This window comes from Stigmatopora nigra, chromosome 14 (assembly GCF_051989575.1).
Source record: "Stigmatopora nigra isolate UIUO_SnigA chromosome 14, RoL_Snig_1.1, whole genome shotgun sequence".
NCBI classification, from domain to species: Eukaryota; Metazoa; Chordata; class Actinopteri; order Syngnathiformes; family Syngnathidae; genus Stigmatopora; species Stigmatopora nigra.
In genome coordinates, this window is record NC_135521.1 from 10,086,413 (window position 1) to 10,107,753 (window position 21,341).

The 21,341-nt window shown below is 38.9% G+C and overlaps 2 protein-coding genes across 11 annotated transcripts in view; one reads left to right on the forward strand and one right to left on the reverse strand.

Annotated features, from left to right (window-relative positions):
* LOC144207146 (uncharacterized) overlaps positions 1–21,341 on the forward strand; it is a 163,922-nt gene that overhangs the window by 83,449 nt on the left and 59,132 nt on the right. For all 5 annotated transcript variants that reach the window (XR_013328584.1, XR_013328585.1, XM_077732415.1 and 2 more), the window contains 2 exons: positions 2,027–2,173; positions 16,118–16,193. The gene's annotated coding sequence lies outside the window, so the exon portion shown is untranslated. The remainder of the gene's footprint in view (positions 1–2,026; positions 2,174–16,117; positions 16,194–21,341) is intronic.
* gria3b (glutamate receptor, ionotropic, AMPA 3b) overlaps positions 1–21,341 on the reverse strand; it is a 63,675-nt gene that overhangs the window by 40,286 nt on the left and 2,048 nt on the right. For all 6 annotated transcript variants that reach the window (XR_013328583.1, XM_077732402.1, XM_077732398.1 and 3 more), the window contains exon 3: positions 660–899. Coding sequence is in view for 5 of the 6 variants with exons in the window: in XM_077732402.1 (XP_077588528.1) it covers positions 660–899 (240 nt within the window). In the remaining variant the exon portion in view is untranslated. The remainder of the gene's footprint in view (positions 1–659; positions 900–21,341) is intronic.

Below are 21,341 nucleotides of genomic sequence, written 5' to 3' on the forward strand. Positions count from 1 at the left end.
TTGTGTGCTCAGAAGAAAAATAATTACTGTGTTCTTCCTTTTTTTTGCTCCATCAGTTGGGTTTACGTCTTATACTCATGTGCGACATATGTTTCTCTTTTCATTTTGACAGCCGTAGGAAGAGCACTCTAGGCGTACTTTCTACTTACAGTCGGTAGTGTTGTTCAGAAGCAATGCTGTAGATGAAAACTTTAATACATTTGTTTGTGATGTGGAGTGAGATTGAAAGTGTATAACTAAGTTGTGTTAGTTAGGCTGTAGTTACGTATAGTTATTTATTGTCATTACTATAACATATATATATATATATATTTTTGGGCCTATAAAAAATAAACTTGGACCAAATAATGTGACATAATACAGTGCGACTTAAAAAAAACGCAATTTGGTTCTGGGATACATTCCTTTGCATTTATATCACATATAGGCACACTACTTATTTTGGTAAAGTGTTGGAATCAGTTTAAAATTTTGTCACGCTGTTCCAAAATGCATGTCTTTAATCAAAGTGCTTAATGAGGCAAGCTGGTCTTTTCTTGGCCTTTGTGATTAGCAGTCAAACAGATTTGTAAGCGGTGTATGTCATCAAGTTGTAAAACTCAAATGTCAAGGGTAGATGACAGGGTGTTGTGTGACTATTTTTCTTGGTTGTCCCTTACCTCGGTCTGTGTCATAGAGGTAGACAAACTTCTGCCACTTGTAGTGGGAAATCAGACTTAAGACTGCTCCTCGGAGTGCAGGACGCATCTGGATGACAAACTGAACCTCATTGTCGATGGGGTAACTAGGCGTGACAAAGGAGGTATGCAGGGCTCCGCAGAATGACGTCAAGGTATTCATTGACTTCTTGTCGTAGAATCCGAAGATGGCATACACTCCCCGAGAGAACTGGGAGCAAACTGCAAGAGAAAGAAGTGGCATGAGCGGATTAAGGCTTGTGTCAGCACAAATTCTGTATGCACATTTAAAAACTTGTGCCTCATCACTTCAGGCACTAAACGATCGATTGGGTCATTTGAACATCCACTAATAGCCAATTAAAACTGGGTGTGACTGTCGCTGCCCCTCGATACACTTGATAAGCATTGGCAGCATTTTCTGGCTACTACATACACATTAAAATTTACATTTTTTTCTCCCCAACATTGAACAACTCCCCATTGCCTGTCTTTCTGCAACCTCCTAGGAAAGTCTTTTGGTGCCTGAAGTGAAAGCAGAATTCCCTCGTTAATGAACTCACGTGGTGCATTCACAGCAACATTTGCTCTGTTTTGCTGTAACAAATCCAAGCCCCCCTAAGGAGGTTAAAAATGTAAGTGTGTACTTGGTGACACATTCACATTTGTCTGTGCATTCTTCTTGCAGATATATTTTCATGACGTCTAAAACCGCTTCCTAATATTCGCACTACAGGTGTGTTTTCTTAGCCTTTCACCAACTAAAGCTTGCTTACTCTGATTTACCTTCAAGCGCTCCCTCTGGGTAATGAAGCATCCCAAGTAGCAGTAAACACTGAATATTTCACTGCAATGGTCGGATGTTAGGACGGGTCGTTACATCGTGTCACATTAAACAACACTGTTAAACATCGGCGCCTGATTGCGCCGCAGTTAGCCATTCAAGTTGCACATCAAATGCTTCTCAATCTAAAGATTGCTTTTTGGATGAGATACGTGAGCCTCAACTGGAATCTGTCCATCTTAAATATTGTGACTGTGTATTTTTTACCTCTACTGCAATCAAACAGTTCAATCAGTTTTTGTCTTACCTATTCAAGGTGAGTCCACAGTTGGCATGCTGATGCTCAGGAGAACACATTTTGAGTTCTTTAGCATGATTACTTTACCAATGACCAATCTTATCAGTTCCAGGACTTTGCTCATCCTCTGTAATTCCCATCCGTGACTATCTCTCCTATTGCAATCGCGGTGTATCAACTTCAATAACTCCATCAAGTAGCACATAGGAGAAGTGAATCAACAGATAGATAACAGTATTGTCACTAACAGTAACTTATTTTCTGCAGTGAATGGAAACCAACATTTTCTACGTTCCCGCTTAACTTGGCCCAGTTCTGACAGAGCCTGCCCTGAGGGACATAGTCTGCCACACCATCCACCTGTCCTTCTGCTTATTGGGTTGAGCTTTCAATGCGGCTGATCTTCAATTACAGGTACTGTGTTTGATAGTGACAGTGCCACTGTCTTGTTGTAGTAGAAAAGTTTGTGATCCCAAGGGTGATGAACATTTTTGAAAGGTGTGCCAACATTCTGGCTAAGTTTAAAGGAACCAAGTCTTGGCATATATAGTTATGGGGCCATATACAGTTCACAATATTCAATTCCACTGATCAGATTCCTTAAATGCTTTCCACCTTTTTCCCACTTATTTATCAAATTATTCAAATCAAAAGATTATACAGTAATTTTATTATATTCCTTAAACTTATTAATATTTTCTTGAGTTCAGAGGTACACTGATAGGATGTACTAAAGTCACAATCATGCAGAATGGAAAACATATACTTCAGAAAGTACTACCGTTTAATTAAAAAAAAAAACTTGCATGATACGTTGCCTGAACACTTCAAATTGTCCGTAAATGGGAACATGAACGGTTCTTTCTCTGCATTCCTGCCATTGGCTGGCAATCACATTTCCTCAGACTGTACCTCGCCTCCCACTGATATTCAGCTGCAATCGCCTGCAGCATCGACTGCCGCCCCATCTTTGTGTGTAAAAGTAGTACCAATTAATAATAACCACATAGTCTAAGCAATTGTGCCAACATTTGGGAGTTCATTAAATACTAAATCTGTCACCAACAGTGGCCCAATTTGATGAAGGATGAATCTAATTGCCCCGCAATAATATCCATCCATTCCACTACTCTGGCTACAATTCGACTGCAACACACTGAGTGGACAGATATCTCCAAAGAAACTTTTGTTACTTTGGAATGACTTTAAGAGATTGTTAGGAATAATTTAATACATTTTAATGTTAGTTATATAAGACATTGAGCGCGTCTGTTAGTGTTTATGTCAACAGAACAGGCTCTGAAACCCTCCTGGGAGTGGCAATGACAAATTGTCATTTCCCTACTGTGAGCAAGGAACACATAATAATTCCAGATATGCAGATCATTAATGTTTTCGACTGATTCGTTTTGGTGATGGGGGAAGAAAAGAAAACAAAAACAAAAATGAAAACCAAGCCCAAAATTGCCGGCATACACATACAGCCGTCATCACGGCCATTTTTTTCCAATGTATATAACCCAAGCTATACTTGCACCTTTGCCATCTAACATCCTTTACTATATTGTACACCTATAGTAAGGATGGGATGCTATTAATAGACTTCAAGCGCTGTTAGTGTTGCACTACATACAATTAATGGAAGCCATGGTATTGATTTTCAATGAAGTCAGCGTGTGCATGCACCTTTTGTTTTCTTACTCTTATCCACTAACGAGCTCCAACACACGCTGGGCTTAACGGGTGTCAGCATCCTGCAGACAGCATTAAAAGCAACTTTGGAGAGCCCTTAAATTGGGACTAGCAATGTTGTTGATCACTGGCCCTTAAGCAAATGTGCCATCTTGTCATTAAGAAAAAAAATGTCTCTTACTTTGACCAGGGACTTTGAAACAAACAATTGTCAACAAGGTGCTGGTTTTCCTATCTTTTTCAGAAAGGAAAGCACAATGTATATTTCAGCCATCTTTTTTCAATGCTAGCATACTTAGGGTTGGACTGAAGTTGTGGTTAGTCAGTCACGTAGTACACACTTACCAATCAAAGAAGTAGATAAGGTTAATTAGGGATCAAAAACTACACTGATTGGTCACAAGAATGAAGCAATGTTAATGACGTGCATATAAGATTTATCCAACAGCGCTATTATTCTCAGGCATCACATTTCTCAGAATGCACAGCTTGTGGTTTCCAGTTAGTCTTCAAAGTTCTTTATGTATTTCATGTAATTTCAAATTTGAAACAAGCTGTGTCAACTTTCTTCACACCATTACTCCCTTATGGAGGGTTTTCTTTCTTAGTAGGAATGCAGTGCTTATCACTGATTTCCTTTATTGATAATGAGAAGATTATACAAAAGTCAGTAAGCTCTTACATATTTATTTACCCACTGGGAAAGGATTTGAAGCTTGCTATAAAATGAAAAGTTCATTGAAGCGCCACTAAATAACGGGAATACACCACAATTTAATGGAGTGATGAACATTGCTTCTTACATATGGAAATGATGCAGTGACTGGAGCCAAGGGGGAAGTAAAGCTGTATTTATGGGTCTGTGTCCACAAGGTCTTGAACTCTTCACTGCCTCTTATTCTTCACCTTTATTCTGAGTCTTCAACCTGACCTCTCCGTTTGTTGCCTGTCTTTTGCCTCAGCCATCTGCTCTGCCCTGCAGCAAACCTTGTCTTCAAGTGTGGCACTATCTCTCTCCTCTCCTTCTCTTTCTCTCCACCTGAGTGCATCTGCCTCATTCCTTCTCACATGGTCTCCCTCCATATCAGAGTACTGCATCAGCGAAGCAGACTGGTGCTGGACTCCCTACTAAAAAATAAAAAAAATAAAAAGTGCTGTGTGCACTCTCTGGGGAGAGAATGGCTGTTGTTGCATTAAGCTCATCCCTCATAGTGATTAAATAAAACTGAATAAGGGGAGCACATGGAGGCAAAAACACAAAGGCTGAACTGTCCTCACCGCTCGGAAGAAATCACACTGTTTAGTCTAATCCGATGATCCCTCGAGTGTCACCTTGAAGTTCAAAAAGCGCAAATTACTCAGACAAGCATATGCGTGAATGATATCGGTGCATTGGGGATGGAGAGATCTAAAAAGGCAACGGTAAGTCATCTTCTTGCCCATTCCTTGAGCTCTAATCTCATTTTCTCTTCCTCTCATCTTCTGTAACTAACTGTTCTTCCACCTCCCCCCATCTTTGCTGCAGGGAACCAAGCGTCCCATCTTCAGTTCACTGGTCAAACACACACATTGTGCCGCCCTCATTCACTTCCGTAATCAGGACACAGAGTAGTGCTACAGGGATGTTACATTCCTGATGCATCACTGACTGGCCCGCTGCAATACTAGCTCGGATGGATTCTTGCAATCCTGACGGCACTTTGGGCGAATTCAAGAATAAAACAAATCTTTCCTGCACTGTATTTAGACCATGATAACCTTTTTTTGCATCGCCAAGAGGAAAAGGGCTAAGCACACTAAATGTCAAGGATGATCGTATCTTTTTGGCTATTTTCTCTTCCATAAACGGCACATTACTGTATATTCTCCTTCTTGTCAGCTCTTCACGTTGTCAAGCACCCCTCCCTCCCCGCTGTTTGTTCCAACTTCGGGACCTGCCCTGAAGAGGGGATGCTGTTAGAAGCAGATAGCTCCTAAGTGCCTAAGGGTGGCTGCATCAGCTCTCACCATAGAGATGTGCAGTGTGCTTCAAAGTGTTAACTCGAAAGGCAAAGCTGCCTTGAAACATTAAAGAGAAGATGTCACTCTTCCTGCTGCATCAGCTACTCACGTCTTACTCCACTTATTTTTGATAGACATATTTTATGCATATTCATATCTTCAAAATTAACTCTCAGTGAACTCACTTGATAACAGAACTCCCTTATTTCTATCATGCTTTCAGGGCAACTGCAATTAAAGCCTACTTGAAAAGAGCAACTGAAAAATGTGTTTATCACTGCAGTTGTGACAGTAATATTTCCCTGAAATGTGTAATGGTTACCAAAACCTGTTCGAAAACCAGATAGAAACACGTACTAAAAGGTCCCAAAAGTAAAACATGTTAAAGTGAGCCATTTATCTAATGATTTTTAAATTATAGTAGAAAAAAATGGATACACTTTTAGTAAAATGCACTAGTACTGAAGCTTCTGCAACCTTTCAAAATTGTAATCTGTGCCTCAAAGAATTGATGCAAGCATATCGGTTTGCACAATATATTGTACTGCATGTAGTAGTTCACGTTTTTGGCAATCACTTGACTGCATTCAACTATCTTCTACCTTCCACCCCAATGGCTTTCCACTTGGCCTTTTGGCTTTTGTGTTTTGTACTTGGGAGATTGCCTGGTAAGCAGCAATCCCAAAGGGACTATGCTCCCCTCAAGCCCATCTTCCTTTGACACTTATTGTCACCTTGAAGGTCTTAGTGTCATACATTGTTTGACAAGAGCGTACCAAAAAAAGGACTGAGAGCGGAAATCCCTGGTTAAACAAACCGTCCAGAGTTGTGATTTCTTAATCCACATTTTGATGCACCTTGTCTGAGTGACAGATTCATTATTGTGGAGCAAGAGGGTAGAAAGTTTATGCAAGAACATTGTTGAAACATGTTGGCCTTTTAAAACTTTAGATAACACAGCTTTTTTTTGACAGTTACTGCTGAGAAAATCATTTCCAAGGGGCTTTGATGCATGGAGAAATTTCATGCTGCGTGCCCTCGTCTGAAGCATGTCATCTCCTTAACACGTGCAATTAAGGACTATCTGCAAAAGCAGATAAGAGACGCAAACCCTTGGCCATATCTTTGCCTTAGAGGCTGGCCGATGTCATCCGAGCAAATAACAATCCCTTCTTGGTTGGCCTCATGCTGTTCACCGATTGCTGCAATGCGGGGGAGAAAGGAGGAAAAGTGCTTCAGGCCTTGTATCATACTTTATACACACACACATTTGCTCTTGCACATTCAGGGAGATTGTCACGAGAGCACTAGAGAGAGAGAACCGCTACTAAACATTGACCCGGTGAGCACGCCTGTGTGCATTTTTAAGGAGGATTCACCCGTGTATGAAACACGTAAGGCCTATGATATTCCGTAATTGGATTTCCCAGAAAGCTGGTGACAAAGTCTCTCACTAATCCTCGCAATCAACTTTGCGGGCCCAAGGCGTGCTCTTTGTCGCATGATGAATATGGAGAGAGCAAGCAAGCTTGAAGCGAGGAAGAATGCGCTGACCGAGGATGAAGCGAGCGCTCCCATGATGTTACAGGAAAGGACAGTCATTAAAAGGAGTGGAGACGCATTCCACCACCACCCACGGCTTTATCCGCATCTCTATGTTGGAAAGGGGACGAGATGCAGGCAGGTCGCGAACAGAGCGAATTCAACACGTCAGCTCAACGCAAACGTTTGAATGCTTGCTGTCACGGGCGGTCAGAGCTTGTGTCAGGCAATAATGCGCTTTTGCTAAATCAACAGAAACATAGCATGCAAGGCCTTGTCATGAAAAGTGCCTGTTTTTTTTTACAAGAAAAAAACAAAAAAAAATGCTGCCCCATCAAATTTATGACAGTAATTGTTCAGAAAATGATTCAACTTGACTGGAAGGGAGTTGGTTTCGCTCGACTAAACATTTGTGGTGATATTTCATCTACAGAGCCAAGGAACCGACTTGAGTTGTTTTGAATTCAATTGTAAACATCAGGAGAAAATACCTGGCAGCTTGTTCTTGCACTTACTTGGATGGTCCAGGGCCATATTTTCTCATTTTCCCCCATGTCAAAATGCTGGATGGTTTCTCTGCCCCTCCCTACATCAATTCAAGTTTTTTTCGAATCCTTCACCTCACATACACTTTCGCTTTTTTCCCCATTTTATTTTACTTTTTGTTTCCATTCAAAGCATATTTCTGAGAGCCAGTATTTGCCGTGTCTTGACAATCAAACTCCTTACCTCAGCTAAATATACAATTTTTTTCACTGTGCATTATATTAGGTTGGCTAGGCCTGCGAATCATACTCAGCCGTGACTTATACACATATTTTTTTCCCTTTCACACTGACAGCTGTGAGATTGACACTTTCAGTGTGCCCCCTACTTCCCGACTTGGCAAAGTTGTGAAGAAATGATGCTGAAGATCACGACTAATAGATTTGATAGTGATGTGGTGTAAAATCGGGAGTTTGGCCAACAAGTTCACTCATTCATTTTCCTTACCATTTATCGTCAAAAGGGTCGTGTGGGGTGCTGGTGCCTATCCCAGCTAACTATGGGAAAATTAGCTAGTGGTACTAGGTTTGTAACTGAGAGAAATTGTTGTTGTTGTTGTACCAGAAGACTTTACCACATATAGACAATAGCACCGAAAGCAAGAAAATCTATCTTCCTTGTTTCCCGAAAGTGCTGAGGTGCAATTTTTTTGTGTGGACAAAAGGCCAAAAGGCATAGAAAATAAAAGGATATGTAATCTGTGAGGACTGGGCCTCCCCCCCTGCTTGGTGAACCGCTTTGGGTGTGTCATTTTCTCTTTTACTCATCTGCATGACTGTGCAGCAAGGACTGCTAGATTTCCATATTTCTGTGGTGATGCATAAAATGTGAGGGCAATGATTCCTGACTTGTTATTTCAGTCCAGGAGCTTTTTAGATTGGTGTTTTCTCTGTGAAAAACCAAGGGGCTGTCACATATGTCTACATAACGGAGTGATCATGAATCACTTGCTTTCACACTTAAGTTACCGTTTCCCTGAAAGCCTTTCCTATCAAACAATATGTCAAAGCCGTATTGGGTGAAAATGGAACGAGTCACTTTACAATTTATATGGAGTAGCTTGATTACAGTCACCAGACTCTCCAATCTTGTTAACATTCTATGAAAAACAATAGACGAAATCAAAGAAGACGGGATATGGAACCGATTGTTTAACCTTGAAGGCAACGCTAGGAAAAAAAAAACTCTTCCTCACGGCCTCAAACCAATCCAATGCCACGTTTCATCTTATTAGCAGCCTTGCTGAGACAGTGCTCTGTCCCTGAATGATAAAAGTAAATGCACAAAGAGAGAGAGAGAAAGAAAGGGAGCGAGAACAGAGGACGACGACTAAGCTGTAATCTATTCTAAGGGAACAGTCAGTCAAAGCCTGTACTAAAAGCTCACACTTCAGCAAAATTACACCCCCCGACCCACTCCCCAAAAAAGGCCCACTACATACCAGTCAATTTGGCCCAACATAACTGAGATGGATAACATGTAAAATCTACTATTAGCAATTTTTTGTTGGTACTAAAATGCTGCTTCAGAAAATGTGACTCTATAATGGACTAGGATATTATTACTAATTTTATACTACATTTCACTGCTACATATATTATATTTCTAATTTAATTATTGTTGAGTGTTATTATGAAAGAATACATACAGTATATTTCTGACTAACAGCTTGCAGAAAGGGAAACCTTGCCTTTTTATGATGCAAGCAAAAAGCCCCAAAGCCCCAGCTATGAATATTCGGGATCATTTAAAAGTTCTAAATGTCCTCTATTGAATACAAAGAGCTTTAGTTCAATGTTGTGGGTGGGTAATATTCCGTTTTTTTTCCGCTAAGGTTCTTTACAGAGGACAAACTTGAACAAGGTTACTTACTACTCATAGTCTTGCACTGTGCTTCATTCAATGGATATCTACCATTTTTTCCCAACAATCCATTTGGATGCATTACTCACAGAAATGCAACCACAATTTTAAAGTACTGACTTCTTAGGGGCGTACTTAATAATAAGGGTTTAGATTTTTGTGTGTTTTTGGCCCTCTGCTAGCCCCTAAACCCAATCCAATAGCACTGAATGGGCACATGGGGCAATACCATAGGGATGCCAAAGAGCCACTTAGTCATAGGTAGCAAACCAGTGGTCTCTACTCTACTTACTCAGTCTTTGTGAAAATTCCCACTGAATATACTTTTGACTGACTGTCTCTCATCTCAGATTTTTTTTTTAGAATGGTGGGTAAAATTTAATATGCTATATATATTACACTTTTATTGTAAAATGGCTTATTTTATGTGAGCAGATAAAACTAAAATAAACAGTACATTGCTTGTTTGACTTTAACACACAAATAAAAAAAATACATTTTTTGGTGGGTAGCATTACAGCTGTGATTCGCTTTTATGCTGTTTCCTATATATAGATTATAATGATGTTTTATTCATAACACAAATAGGGTGGTGGGGAATTAGTATTACAGCCATGACACGGCCAGGCGCTTGAGCAGGAATCATCAATAAAACTGAAATACGGGTTACGTATTACACCTCCTACATTCAGTTGTATTACAGACAAATATATATTGTAATAACAAAAATGGCCAATTTATATCATGCGTAAGTAGTATCTTAATTGATTACAGGGATCCAATAAATCCACACTAACTATTTACAGTTTAAAGTAAGGGTGTTAAATAAAAAAATGATTTTATTGTGAAATATAGTGTTATGCTTGAATTAACTTTGCTGGAATAGTTTAATTCTAAATGTTCCTTATCATAAGAAATGTAACTTTTTTTTTACCTATATGACTTCTCATTGACTTTTGTACTTTCATCAAAATTGATTAAATGTCCGCATCACTAAATGGCCAAAGGGTAATGGGAACTTCCTTACGTCCCGATATGTTGTTGAGGTACAGGCCAAAGTGGCATCTAAATCCCTGAAAGTGGGTGTAAAATTTCCAATGGCTTCCTCAACCTTCGTGCCTCTTGAGAGCTATTTTCAAACTCATGCTTGGTTGTGCATCAAGTGCCTAATGGGACTGGCAGTATAGCAATAGGCGGGGGCAGATATATGTTGTTTTTTTTAAGATAGGAAGTCGGTGCTGTGCCCTTCATGGTGCATGCACAGTATACTGAGGAAAGAATACGTGTCCCCGCTATTCACTGTCATAGCACAATGTGAAAGTTTTTTTTTTTCTTTGGGAAGCCACAAATCAAACGAGAACATTCGTACGCATTTTTGCATTCAGTCCATCTCTGCCATGAACCATGCTTCACCTTTCAATAATACTTTGTCGGTTCACAAAATAAGAAAAATGGCATCTACAAAAAATACATTACACCAACTCTCAAGCAGTACCCCAACAGTTTAAAAAAAACTGATTCAGGCCAAACTCATGCCACATTGATATCACGGAAATATGGTTGTGGTCAAATATTCCGGGGCATTCATAGTGAATGCTTAGTTTACAGGGTATCAAGATGCTCAATTTTCTTATACAGAAAATGATATGGACCTGGCACAGTTCATGGTTAAATGAAAATAATTCAGATTTGTTCCTTTTTCTTTTACCCATTGTTAATAGGATCCGAACATCTAATGGTAGGATCCTATTAAAAGCTACTGTTATGGTTTAAATTCTAAACCATAACAGTAGCTTAATGTTATTCATGTTCTGAAAAAAAACTTAATCAATGTTGACATTACATGTGTACGTACTTGTCTTTCCAAAACGTTTTAATCGATATAGCTCCCACTCATCTAGATTCGATTTCCAGTGGTCTCTAGATACTATATTGAAGCCCCTGATTTAGATATTTACATATACGCATTTGCTAATATTGCAGCTAGTCACTTCCGAGTCACATCCTCTCACCGACATCATCTCCCTCTGACGCACAACTAAGCCACTGAAGTGTCGCATGTCCTTTTTCGTCATATTCTAACACTGCCCAGGCCATATCTAAGCGTCACTTTCCGCCGGGTATTGGGGAATGGATTCACTCCAAACAGGCCTTTCATACTGCAGCTGCAAAGGATTAGAAATCTGTCATGAGCCCAGATAAAGTTGCCTTCCTGATTTGTATTTGCATGACACCAGAAACCAAAACTATGACACTGGCATAATACAAGGCTAAAGAAGGACATTAGGAGATGAGTTGGGGAGTAGCCAATGGTTGATGATAGAACACTTGAATATTTCATCAGACAGTGGCTGGACTCACATATGAGGTCCGCGGGCCGGGAGCAACCGCCTACAGGTTTTACGTAGCCATGTGTGAAATGGCAACAGCACTCTGCGACTTAATCATTGAAGGGAAAAAACAGAGCAGGGTCATGGTTGAGCGGGCACATCATGTTCACTTAATTCTCACTCATGGGGATTGTGAGCGCCGAGGACAGAATTGCGGTAAGAACCATGTAAAGCTAAAACACTACCACAACAGTCGGATCACATTAAAAACCTTCCCTCCATTCACACCCAACAATACCAACAGACACTATACAAGAGATCAGAAATCTTGATCTGCGTACACTTTCTAATGCAAATTTGGATCAAATCTCTAATTTTAGCAAATATCTTCGCTACCGCAATATATCAATATTGTGAAATATTTTCTGGTACATTATACAACAAATCAAAACAAGGCATGTTTAACAACAAGCACTTGTGTCTCCTCTTAACGAAATGAATTGAGATCAATTAAGTGGGAACTGTTCACATTCCCCTTTGACTCTCATCCATTCATCACTTCAATAATTAAATTTGTTTCATCCTCTACTGCATGTTCAAAAAAAGTTGGGTCTATATCTGGCACTATTATTCAGGATTTTTCAGTTCACAACAATCTTTTATGTGCAGCACATAACGAAGTAGTCTTTGATTAGCCTGCAAAGAGGCATAAAAAAAATATTGTCAGTGAGCACAAGATAGCAAATTCACTTGCTTTTTATCCCTCAATCAGTTTCTAGAATATTTATGGATTATAATTGTTTTCCCTATAAATATTTACCACCATTCAATTTCCCAAGATCATGTTTGTCTTATGCCCACAGAAAGTTTTAATGTTGATGTGTCAACAGCACTTCATTCTGCCACACCCACCAATCATCATCCCTGGTAACTGTCTGTAAATGCAACCTTGTCTCCAGAGATGCTCCTCAACATAATAATTCTGATTAGATACCTTGTCTTCAATACTAAACACAAAGGATACCCAGAGTACATCTCATCTTTTTTCTTCTTCTACTATTGCTCAATCACTGTGAGGAATATGCTCTCTTCTTGAGTGGGATTCTAGAATGCCCCTCCACTAGTTTCACAAGGTTATGCCGCTTCAGTGGCCCGGCGACTATAGACTGTCAGAAGCAATCAGTTCTGATGGAGCCCTCGTTTCTGCACAGACATTCAGGTTTGGCACTGTTCTGCTAGCTACCGTCTCCTTTGGTACTTGCCAGGAATGTGGATGTGGAAGAAACTGTGATCCAATATTTACAAAGATGAGAGAGTGTGTACTGTTGATATTGCTTATCCAACACATTGCTGTTTGGAGTCTTTGCCATTTCTGATGATGTTGGGATTACAATTTTCCTGCTACCCCACACATAAGGAGCAAAATACAGTGACCAATTACGGATGAATTATTTGAATAATCCTTAATAGATAAAACGGAAACGTGTTAATTGTCTTTGGTTGGTATTATGTTGTGTGCAGTGAAAGTCAAATGTTTTGGGACTTTGTGAAACTTTCTTTATGACGTTTTGAGAATTTAAATACTCAAAAATAAGAAAAACAACTTATAATAATAATAATCTGTAACAAACAATATGTTTTCCTATTTTCTTTCCATATAAAAAGAATAAAAATCAAAAAAAGCAACACGCTGCAAGCAGACAAATCCCTTATTCCCTTATGCACTGATAATGAATTGTTTAAAAAAGCGTCAACACCTCCTCTCCTTTGTTGATTATGTTAAAACATGTGCATCCCTACATGTATGTTGTTATCACAATTTTTTTATCTTGTTTATTATTTACACCTCATAGGAATCGAAAGATATCTGCTCAGATTGTTTCTCACTGGTCAGCCCGGCCGACCCTCTTCTTCATTACAAAGGAGCACTGATATTATCTTCAATAATGGAACCTCTACTTGTTCTGTTGTTGTTGACATATAGTTCATAAAGCAGCCTTTTATTTGGAAGGTGGAGGGCATAGATGGGCTCTCATAGTGTATCGGAACTTCAAATGTGTATTATTTATAAACCAATGTAAGAACAGAGGACTTTTGGGTAATGATAGAATCCCAACAACAATTGGTGACCCTTGATTATTTGACTCATTGTGATTTATCGTAGCATTGAATTGAAATCATTGTATGTATATAATAGGTAACATGCTTGAACACATTAACTTTCTAAATCACCTTTTGTAAAAGTATATGTTGTGTTACCATAGTACACAAGACCCCGTATGTTAACTCGACTTTGAAGTCTTTGGGTGATGATATCACCATTGTGTCATGACAGACTATCCACAATCATTTTAACTTAATCCCTCTTCTCCTTCGCACTTTATCACATCAGGCCTACAAAATTGAGCAGATAGCTAAAGGAAATCAATAAGAAATTCAAAGACCTCAACGACCTCTCACTCTGAGCACAAGCAACTAAAGATTTACGACTGCAGTGTGGGGAGATTATTAAAGCTATCATTGTAAATATGTGACATTAGCTGTGGTTCAAAGGTTTCTTAGCTCACAGCACATTCATAGTTCCAACATAGCCTTTCGCACCGTACTTGTGGAGGATATGTGGAGATCTAAAGCAAACAGCATTGAGTGAGCGAAGCTGTTGTGCTACCAAACAGCATCTGCCAGGGTGATGAATCAAAGACAAACAGCACCCAGACGGAAAACTCTTCTCTTTAGGTTGACGTGAAAAGGCTCTTTTGATAGTTTCATTAAAAATGCATTTTGTTGAATATGCCTTTCGGTCTTTTTTGTAATGTTTTTCTTTCCAGAATCTCATTGCAGCTTTGCTTTAGAATTATATACAGTATGTCACCTGGAATTGAGCTTAAAATAATGTTTCCCCTTTTAGTTTCACATTGTGCAACATTTGCTGTATGGGTTTTATGAACAAGGTTTAAGTGGTCAAATCTAACAGTGCAAGAGATTCAAGGACTCAAGCAATACTTCACTGGGGTGAAGTTCTTGGCATTACGAGTTGTCTGTCGGCTCTTATTCTTATGGTAGTGTAACGCGCAACTGAATTGATATCGTCCTTTCTTTAGGCTTCACCTTCTCTTTAGTTTGAACTGTTTTGTCAATATCCTCAGAGGGACCTTGCCCTTCGCACCTCATTCGCTACAGCGCCAGTCATCTGACGGCCAACAACTTCACAAGGCCCTTGAGAGTACCTGGCCATCAAACTGTCGTATTACAGATGTGAAGTTCACCTTTGATTTTACTGCACTGTCACGGTGCTCCATTGTATAGCGCATTGTCACGCATCATTACGGTTGTCATGGTATTACAATACTATGATTTAGTAGAAGGTTTGGTTCAGGACTCAGGCTGGCTTTTAATGTCATAAATGATATGTTGAAGAATAAAACAATGTGGCTCTGCTTTTCCAAGGGCCACATTTATTCATATTTCTAGAAAGAAAAATACATAACCACCTAATCATAAGCATTGACTTCATGCTTTTAGTGAAAATGTTGTTTAAATTACATGTTGGCATGGTTAAACATACTTTATTTCCTCTGCAAATATATCTATTTATATATTATTTTTTTACGATTTATACAATGAGTCCAGGTGTGTAAAAGAGACAAGACAGATGGTGGGAAAACTGTTGGAAAGAGGACAAGGGTCCATTGCTTTAAAATGTACCAAGGAAGGTTGCTTCCCATTTCGGCTACTTCACAATAACTTTCAGTGAAATAAAAATGCTGCAACAGTAGTGAGCCTCTGAGAATATATTTAGTTAATTTGCTCTTCTTACAGCCAATTTATTCAAGACAAATGAAACATTTATCATTCTTTAGCAGGTGCATTCATGAGCTTCCACGTGACAACATTTTCAGTCCTATTAAAAGACATAGCTTGCAAGTAAAAACTCATTGCTGTTCAATAAAAACACTTGGATGCCCACTGTTTTATTTATCTCTTGTTGAAACAGCATTTAACTTTTTTTTGTTGAATAGAAAAATGCGTGCTGTTTAATGATTCACAAGATGATGTTATTTTATTCATACTAATTACCTAATACTTTAAATGTTTCTACAAATAAGTAAATATCAATTGTTTAATGTGTTTATTAGGTTTTTTTTGCTGTTAAAATTAAGAGCCAGTTGAGAATTAGATGAATTTACCAGTTAAAAACATGCATACACGAAACATATGATCTGTGTGGACTATATATTCACTCTTGACACAGCACTGTTACCAAAAATATGATCATCTTTTACAATAATAAATGCAATTTTTTTGTTGAAACTACCATACAGTCATGCTATAGCCATGAATACTTGCTTTTAGCTTATCAGTTCTTTATCCTTTCTATTCACAGGCATTTCAAGAAAGCCACAACATTCTACAGACTAATGAGATCCAAAACAAAAGCTGTCAAAACATCCGCCTTCATGGTAAGTCCCCAATATTTTTTTACAAACCTCCGCAACCATTTATTATCTTAATATTTCTAGAAAGGATTCCCAATTGTACATTTACATTATTTAGTGTGCCATAGCAGTGTAGTAGTGAAGTGCTTAGTCCAGTGCTAATGTTCAGCTTATGCTTTAGTGTATTTTCGCAGGTAGACTGACTTCTTCCCTTACGTTTCATGTTGAGCAAAGTTTATGTGAGTGTGTGAGTCACATTGTGATATGCTTCAGATCACATTAGTGAGAACAAATGGTATAGAAAATGGCTACACTGTGCCATAGAAAAGACAATGGTTGAGGCATTTGTATTCATAACTACACTATTTGACATTACGATATCCAGCAAGTGCATCTTTGCATCGTTTTGTTTAAAGAATTATATTCCATAACAAACTGGATTGTTATAACGGTTTGTACAGATTATGCGCTGCACTGCATACTTTTGCTATACAGTCCCATCTCTGCAGCACTGCCAAGTGCATTCTCCGCACATGATAATGCATTTCTGCGCTTATGTCCAGTCGCAAACTTGCATATGCACAAGTCCGCATGTGTGTCCATAAACAAACCTCCATCTGTGCCTCCACAGCTGAACTGGGATTGCTTGGCCCTCTCCCTGCTCAGTCTTTCACATTCTCCTCCTTTCTCCGTCTGTAGTCCTCATCAACATCCACCCACACTGTAAAGACATCTGATGTCCTTCCCTACCCAACACCCTTTCTTTTTTTCCCTGCCATGCTTCTTTGGTCACACCTTTCAAATTGAGTTACAGCCCACAGAGAAAAGTGGCACTACAACAATCACATGAGAGGCTTGTGTTGACCACAGCGGGTTTCTTGTCAGGATACAAATTGGGGGAGGGGTCATGTTTTCCAATGATATGTTAACCATCTATTTACACTGCAACAAGCACTATGCAAAATCATGCAACATAATATTTTATCATATACTCTATGGTAGGTTTAATGTGGATTTGAAATGAAATTCCCTGAATTATTGTGTTGGTTTCTTGCTCTTTTATGTGTTTTCTTATAAGACTTAACTTTAACAATTATGATTAGAGCACAGCACTTTGCACTCGTGGTTGGATTTTCTGGGTTTGACTCTGGCTGGGTGGATGCCTTTTGCTAGTATATTGTTTTATGTTTTACGTCATTATCAGGAAGAAATATGGGTACAGGCCACACTGAATATTCATTACTCTCCTAATGTTCCAATAGTCATCGCATTACAAAGCTGAAAACTGCTGTAGGACAATTGTTCCTCATGTAAGTTCTATTTTTGTATTTCATTTTTTTTTATTGGCTTCCCCAACTACTGGATCCTATACTACATACCCAAGATGATTATTTTTTTTATCTAGAGGATATTTCTTACTTATCATTACTATAGATCATCCTGAAAACATATTGTGCGACCAGCAAAACACCCGAGATGAATGCAGCAATATTAATAAATAATTCTGAGGCGCATTGCTCGTAGCAATACTGCAGTAAGAACATCTCCGAGCTAAGTTAACCACTTTCATCTCTTTGTTTAAAATGAACCATTGCATTGTGTTCCCCCCCCCCCCCCCCCCACTATCAATACATTTGCAGCAACTTATGTCAGCATACCTGCACTGTTGTTTTCCTGCAGCAACTTTGTTTGAGCCAATATAACTAAAATGCATGTTTTTTAAGGTTCAATATTCCCCCCCAAAGTGCATTTAAAACATGCACTAAATGATTGAAAGGCAGCAGACCAGAAGGGTATTTTTTTCAATGAGAAAAATTAAGATTAGCTTCAAAAGCCAAACATTTCAGGCTTGGCGGTTGAAAGAATACAAAGCCAGTAATCGAGTAAAAAGCGCGTCAAGGAAAGGTTAAAGAAGGCCTCGCTATTCTTTCCGCCTCAGGTAAAAATGAGGAAGAAGACGAGTAAACAGGAGGAAAAAAGGATGGTGAGGGTCATTAAATTGGCTAGGCGTGACCATCAGGAACATTAATGCTGTCCGCTCTGCTTTCTTCAAACTGCTCCCTCTTTGCTTTGAACACCTCTTTTCTTCTCTGTGAGCTATCCCGGACCGACTCCCAGCTTCCGCAGCTATTATAGAACCTGCGCTGGTAATTACACATTTCCCAATTTCTGATGTCGCTTCAAAGCATTGAGACTTTCGACCAAAGCAAACTGTAGAGCTGTGCTACAAAAGCTGAGCCTTTAGGATAACTGCAGCTATATATTTGTTTGCCGGTGGTTACTAATTCAATTAATGTCAAAAGGCTTTCAGCCCACTTGAAAGGAAATTGTCTTAAAACGCCACCTTTATTATACCTGTGAATTACAATATTTCTTCTCAGAAAAGCAAAGTTTGATTTAACTTAGTATGTAAGTCTCTATTATGTTGGGTTGAAAGGATGTGCTACATTTTTTATCGATTGAATTGTAACGCCTGCCTCAAAAGGGATTAACTTCCCAAATCCGCATAAACGCCTCTTTTTTTCGAAAGTATTTGATTGGATTGCTACCTCATGAAAATTAAATGTACTTTGTCGTGTTGCTCATAAAAAAGTCTGAGTCATGCAAGGGGTGCTATTGATGACAGAGGAAGTTTGAACATTCCAGTAAATAACTGTGACAGCTCGCACAACAAACGCTGACAAATGTAAAAACTCAACAGTCAGCCTCCCAGGCCCTTCTTGTCTACAGATGAATCTCATTTAATGGCCTGATTTACTTCATTGTTCTTTCATTGTCTTAGTAGAATCAATCTCAAATGCTTTTGGAATGTTCTTCCAAACAGAAACAAAACTCCTGTGTGTATTGAGGTTGGAAGCGTACTGATTATCGGACTGAATTTGAATATCCAAAGGGATTATTCCATAGTTTTTGACAGGATATGATTGGAATTCAAATAGAAAACACCAAAATCAGTATGCAGGCAATAAATAATTCAAATAGGAGAAACTTTACTAAACTCTTTTTGTAGACATGCTGTGAACTTGACTTGAAGTTTTATTTCATGTTTTACAAGGCTTCAATTGTGGAAGCACAGACAACAACAACAAGTCAATTTGAGAATTCCTCCCAAACATACCTCAGCATGATATGGTTCACAGAATTGATTGCAGCTATTCTTCAATTTTTCATGTCATCATGATTTGCTTAAGTTTATGTTGCATCACATTTGGATGCAACATTTTCTAATATTGGCTTGCTGTTGGGGTGCCGGCAATTGTTATTGCTTTTGCTTAGAATCCATCTGCGCTCTGCTTTCTACTCTTGGTAATGTGTGATATATTTTTTGTTATTGTTATCATGTAGCAAAAAAAAAAAAACTACTTTAAGTTGTATCTAATATAAATGACACACATTGATCTTTCAATGAATGATGGCTGCAAATAAAAACAAGTGTCTTGTAGAAAGTGGAATAATTCACAAGTGCACACTAAACTAACTTTATCAGCAACTGAAGGAAAGTAAATAAATACGAACTTGGAATTTGGAAGTGCAGTGAACTTATAGTTGTTATTATTCCTTCTATTTTTATACGTCCTCATATTCCAGTTTCCAGTAGTTTGAATGCTCTTTGTCAATATTCTTTACTTATCAATTATGTTTAGTTAGGTAGAGGAAACTCTATTTTATATGCGAAGCATTGACCGAACATGAATACCTCTGTATACAAATCAAATGACTAACTTAAAAATCAACTGCATTTCACTATATGCACCATGTCAATTGCTTGACCTTATATCAGACACATTGAGTAATTTTGATCAAAAAAGGTGCTTTTTCTTTATATTTTAGTGTACTCTTTTCAGTCCTCACCCCTGTAGGAGTCAGTTGAGCCCCTTGCGCAATTGCGCCAATGTTGTTTACTTGTCAAGTATGCCTATAATGCTGCATGATCCAAAGAAGCAACCTATAGAAGTGTAAAGCAGGTAGGGAAATCATGACTACCAACATCTATTTACTGCATGTCTCAATCGGCACATATCCAAAAGCTTTTCATGACATCCCAGCAAGTAATAATACCACCATAAGGGGATATACGCAACTGAGCATTATGCATTATATTTTTGACAGTTTAAATCCCATTATGCAGACTGAATTCTCTTCCAAGTCAGACAGTTTTGTAGTAAAACAGCTTAAATGAGAGTTTTATAGTGTAAATGCCTTGTTAGCTCTTATTTAAAGAGAAGATATTTATTAGTCATCTTGCCATTTGTGTTTTGTTCATCTGACAGATACAACCCTTTAAATGTAGTTTGTCAAACTTCACAGTCTTGTTATGTATGAAGTTTAAGGCCATCTTGAGACAGTTCTCTTGATGGAAAAGCTTCAACGTGGCAGCAAAAAAAAAAGAAATGGGGCCACGGCTCCCGCAGGATCCCCTTCCTCTCACCAAAGCTCAGTCGGGCCCGGAGTTTAATTAGATTCTGATATCAAGCTTTCTTTCCCCCTCCTATGCTTCTATTCCTCTTCAACATGCGTGAAATTGCATGGTCCTATCTATTATTTATTCACACTCATTTGCTTATTGTTTTTTACGGAAGCCTTGTTTTTTTTGGGTCCTTGCAGCCCGGCTGCTTCCGATACGATGCTCTACTTCATCTCCCTCACCGCTTTTTGGCCCACCTCCTCTGCAGATCAACTCGTTTGCCGGTCATGGAGGGGAGCTATAGATTTTTTTTCTCCCTTCCTTTCGCCCAATGACAGCACAGTGAGGTGCTATGAGAGCTGGGTGCTAATGAGCTGACTCTGCAATGCTGGGGAGATGCTCTATAACACAGAGGGGAGTGAGACGATGGAGCAGGCGTAGACTCAGAGGGGCCATTATGACCATGCAGCACAGGGGTTAGTGGGATGAGAAGCGGGTGAGGCATTTTGGCTCCGACAAGCAGCTCTATTCACTTGCCTCATCTTTTCAAATGACATCCCCAAATGTCAGTCTCAACTCCATTCCTTCCTCATTCATCTGCTCTCTGTCTACTAATTACAATTCAAAAGGGGGAGCTTATTTGTCAGCTCTGCACCATGCAGTATATGACCAATAAAAGGAGCCATAAAGATACTTAGAGCAAGGCAATGCATGCCGTTGTCTATTGTTTGATGTGTGGTGAGTCATCTTAACCCTTTTCTAAATCA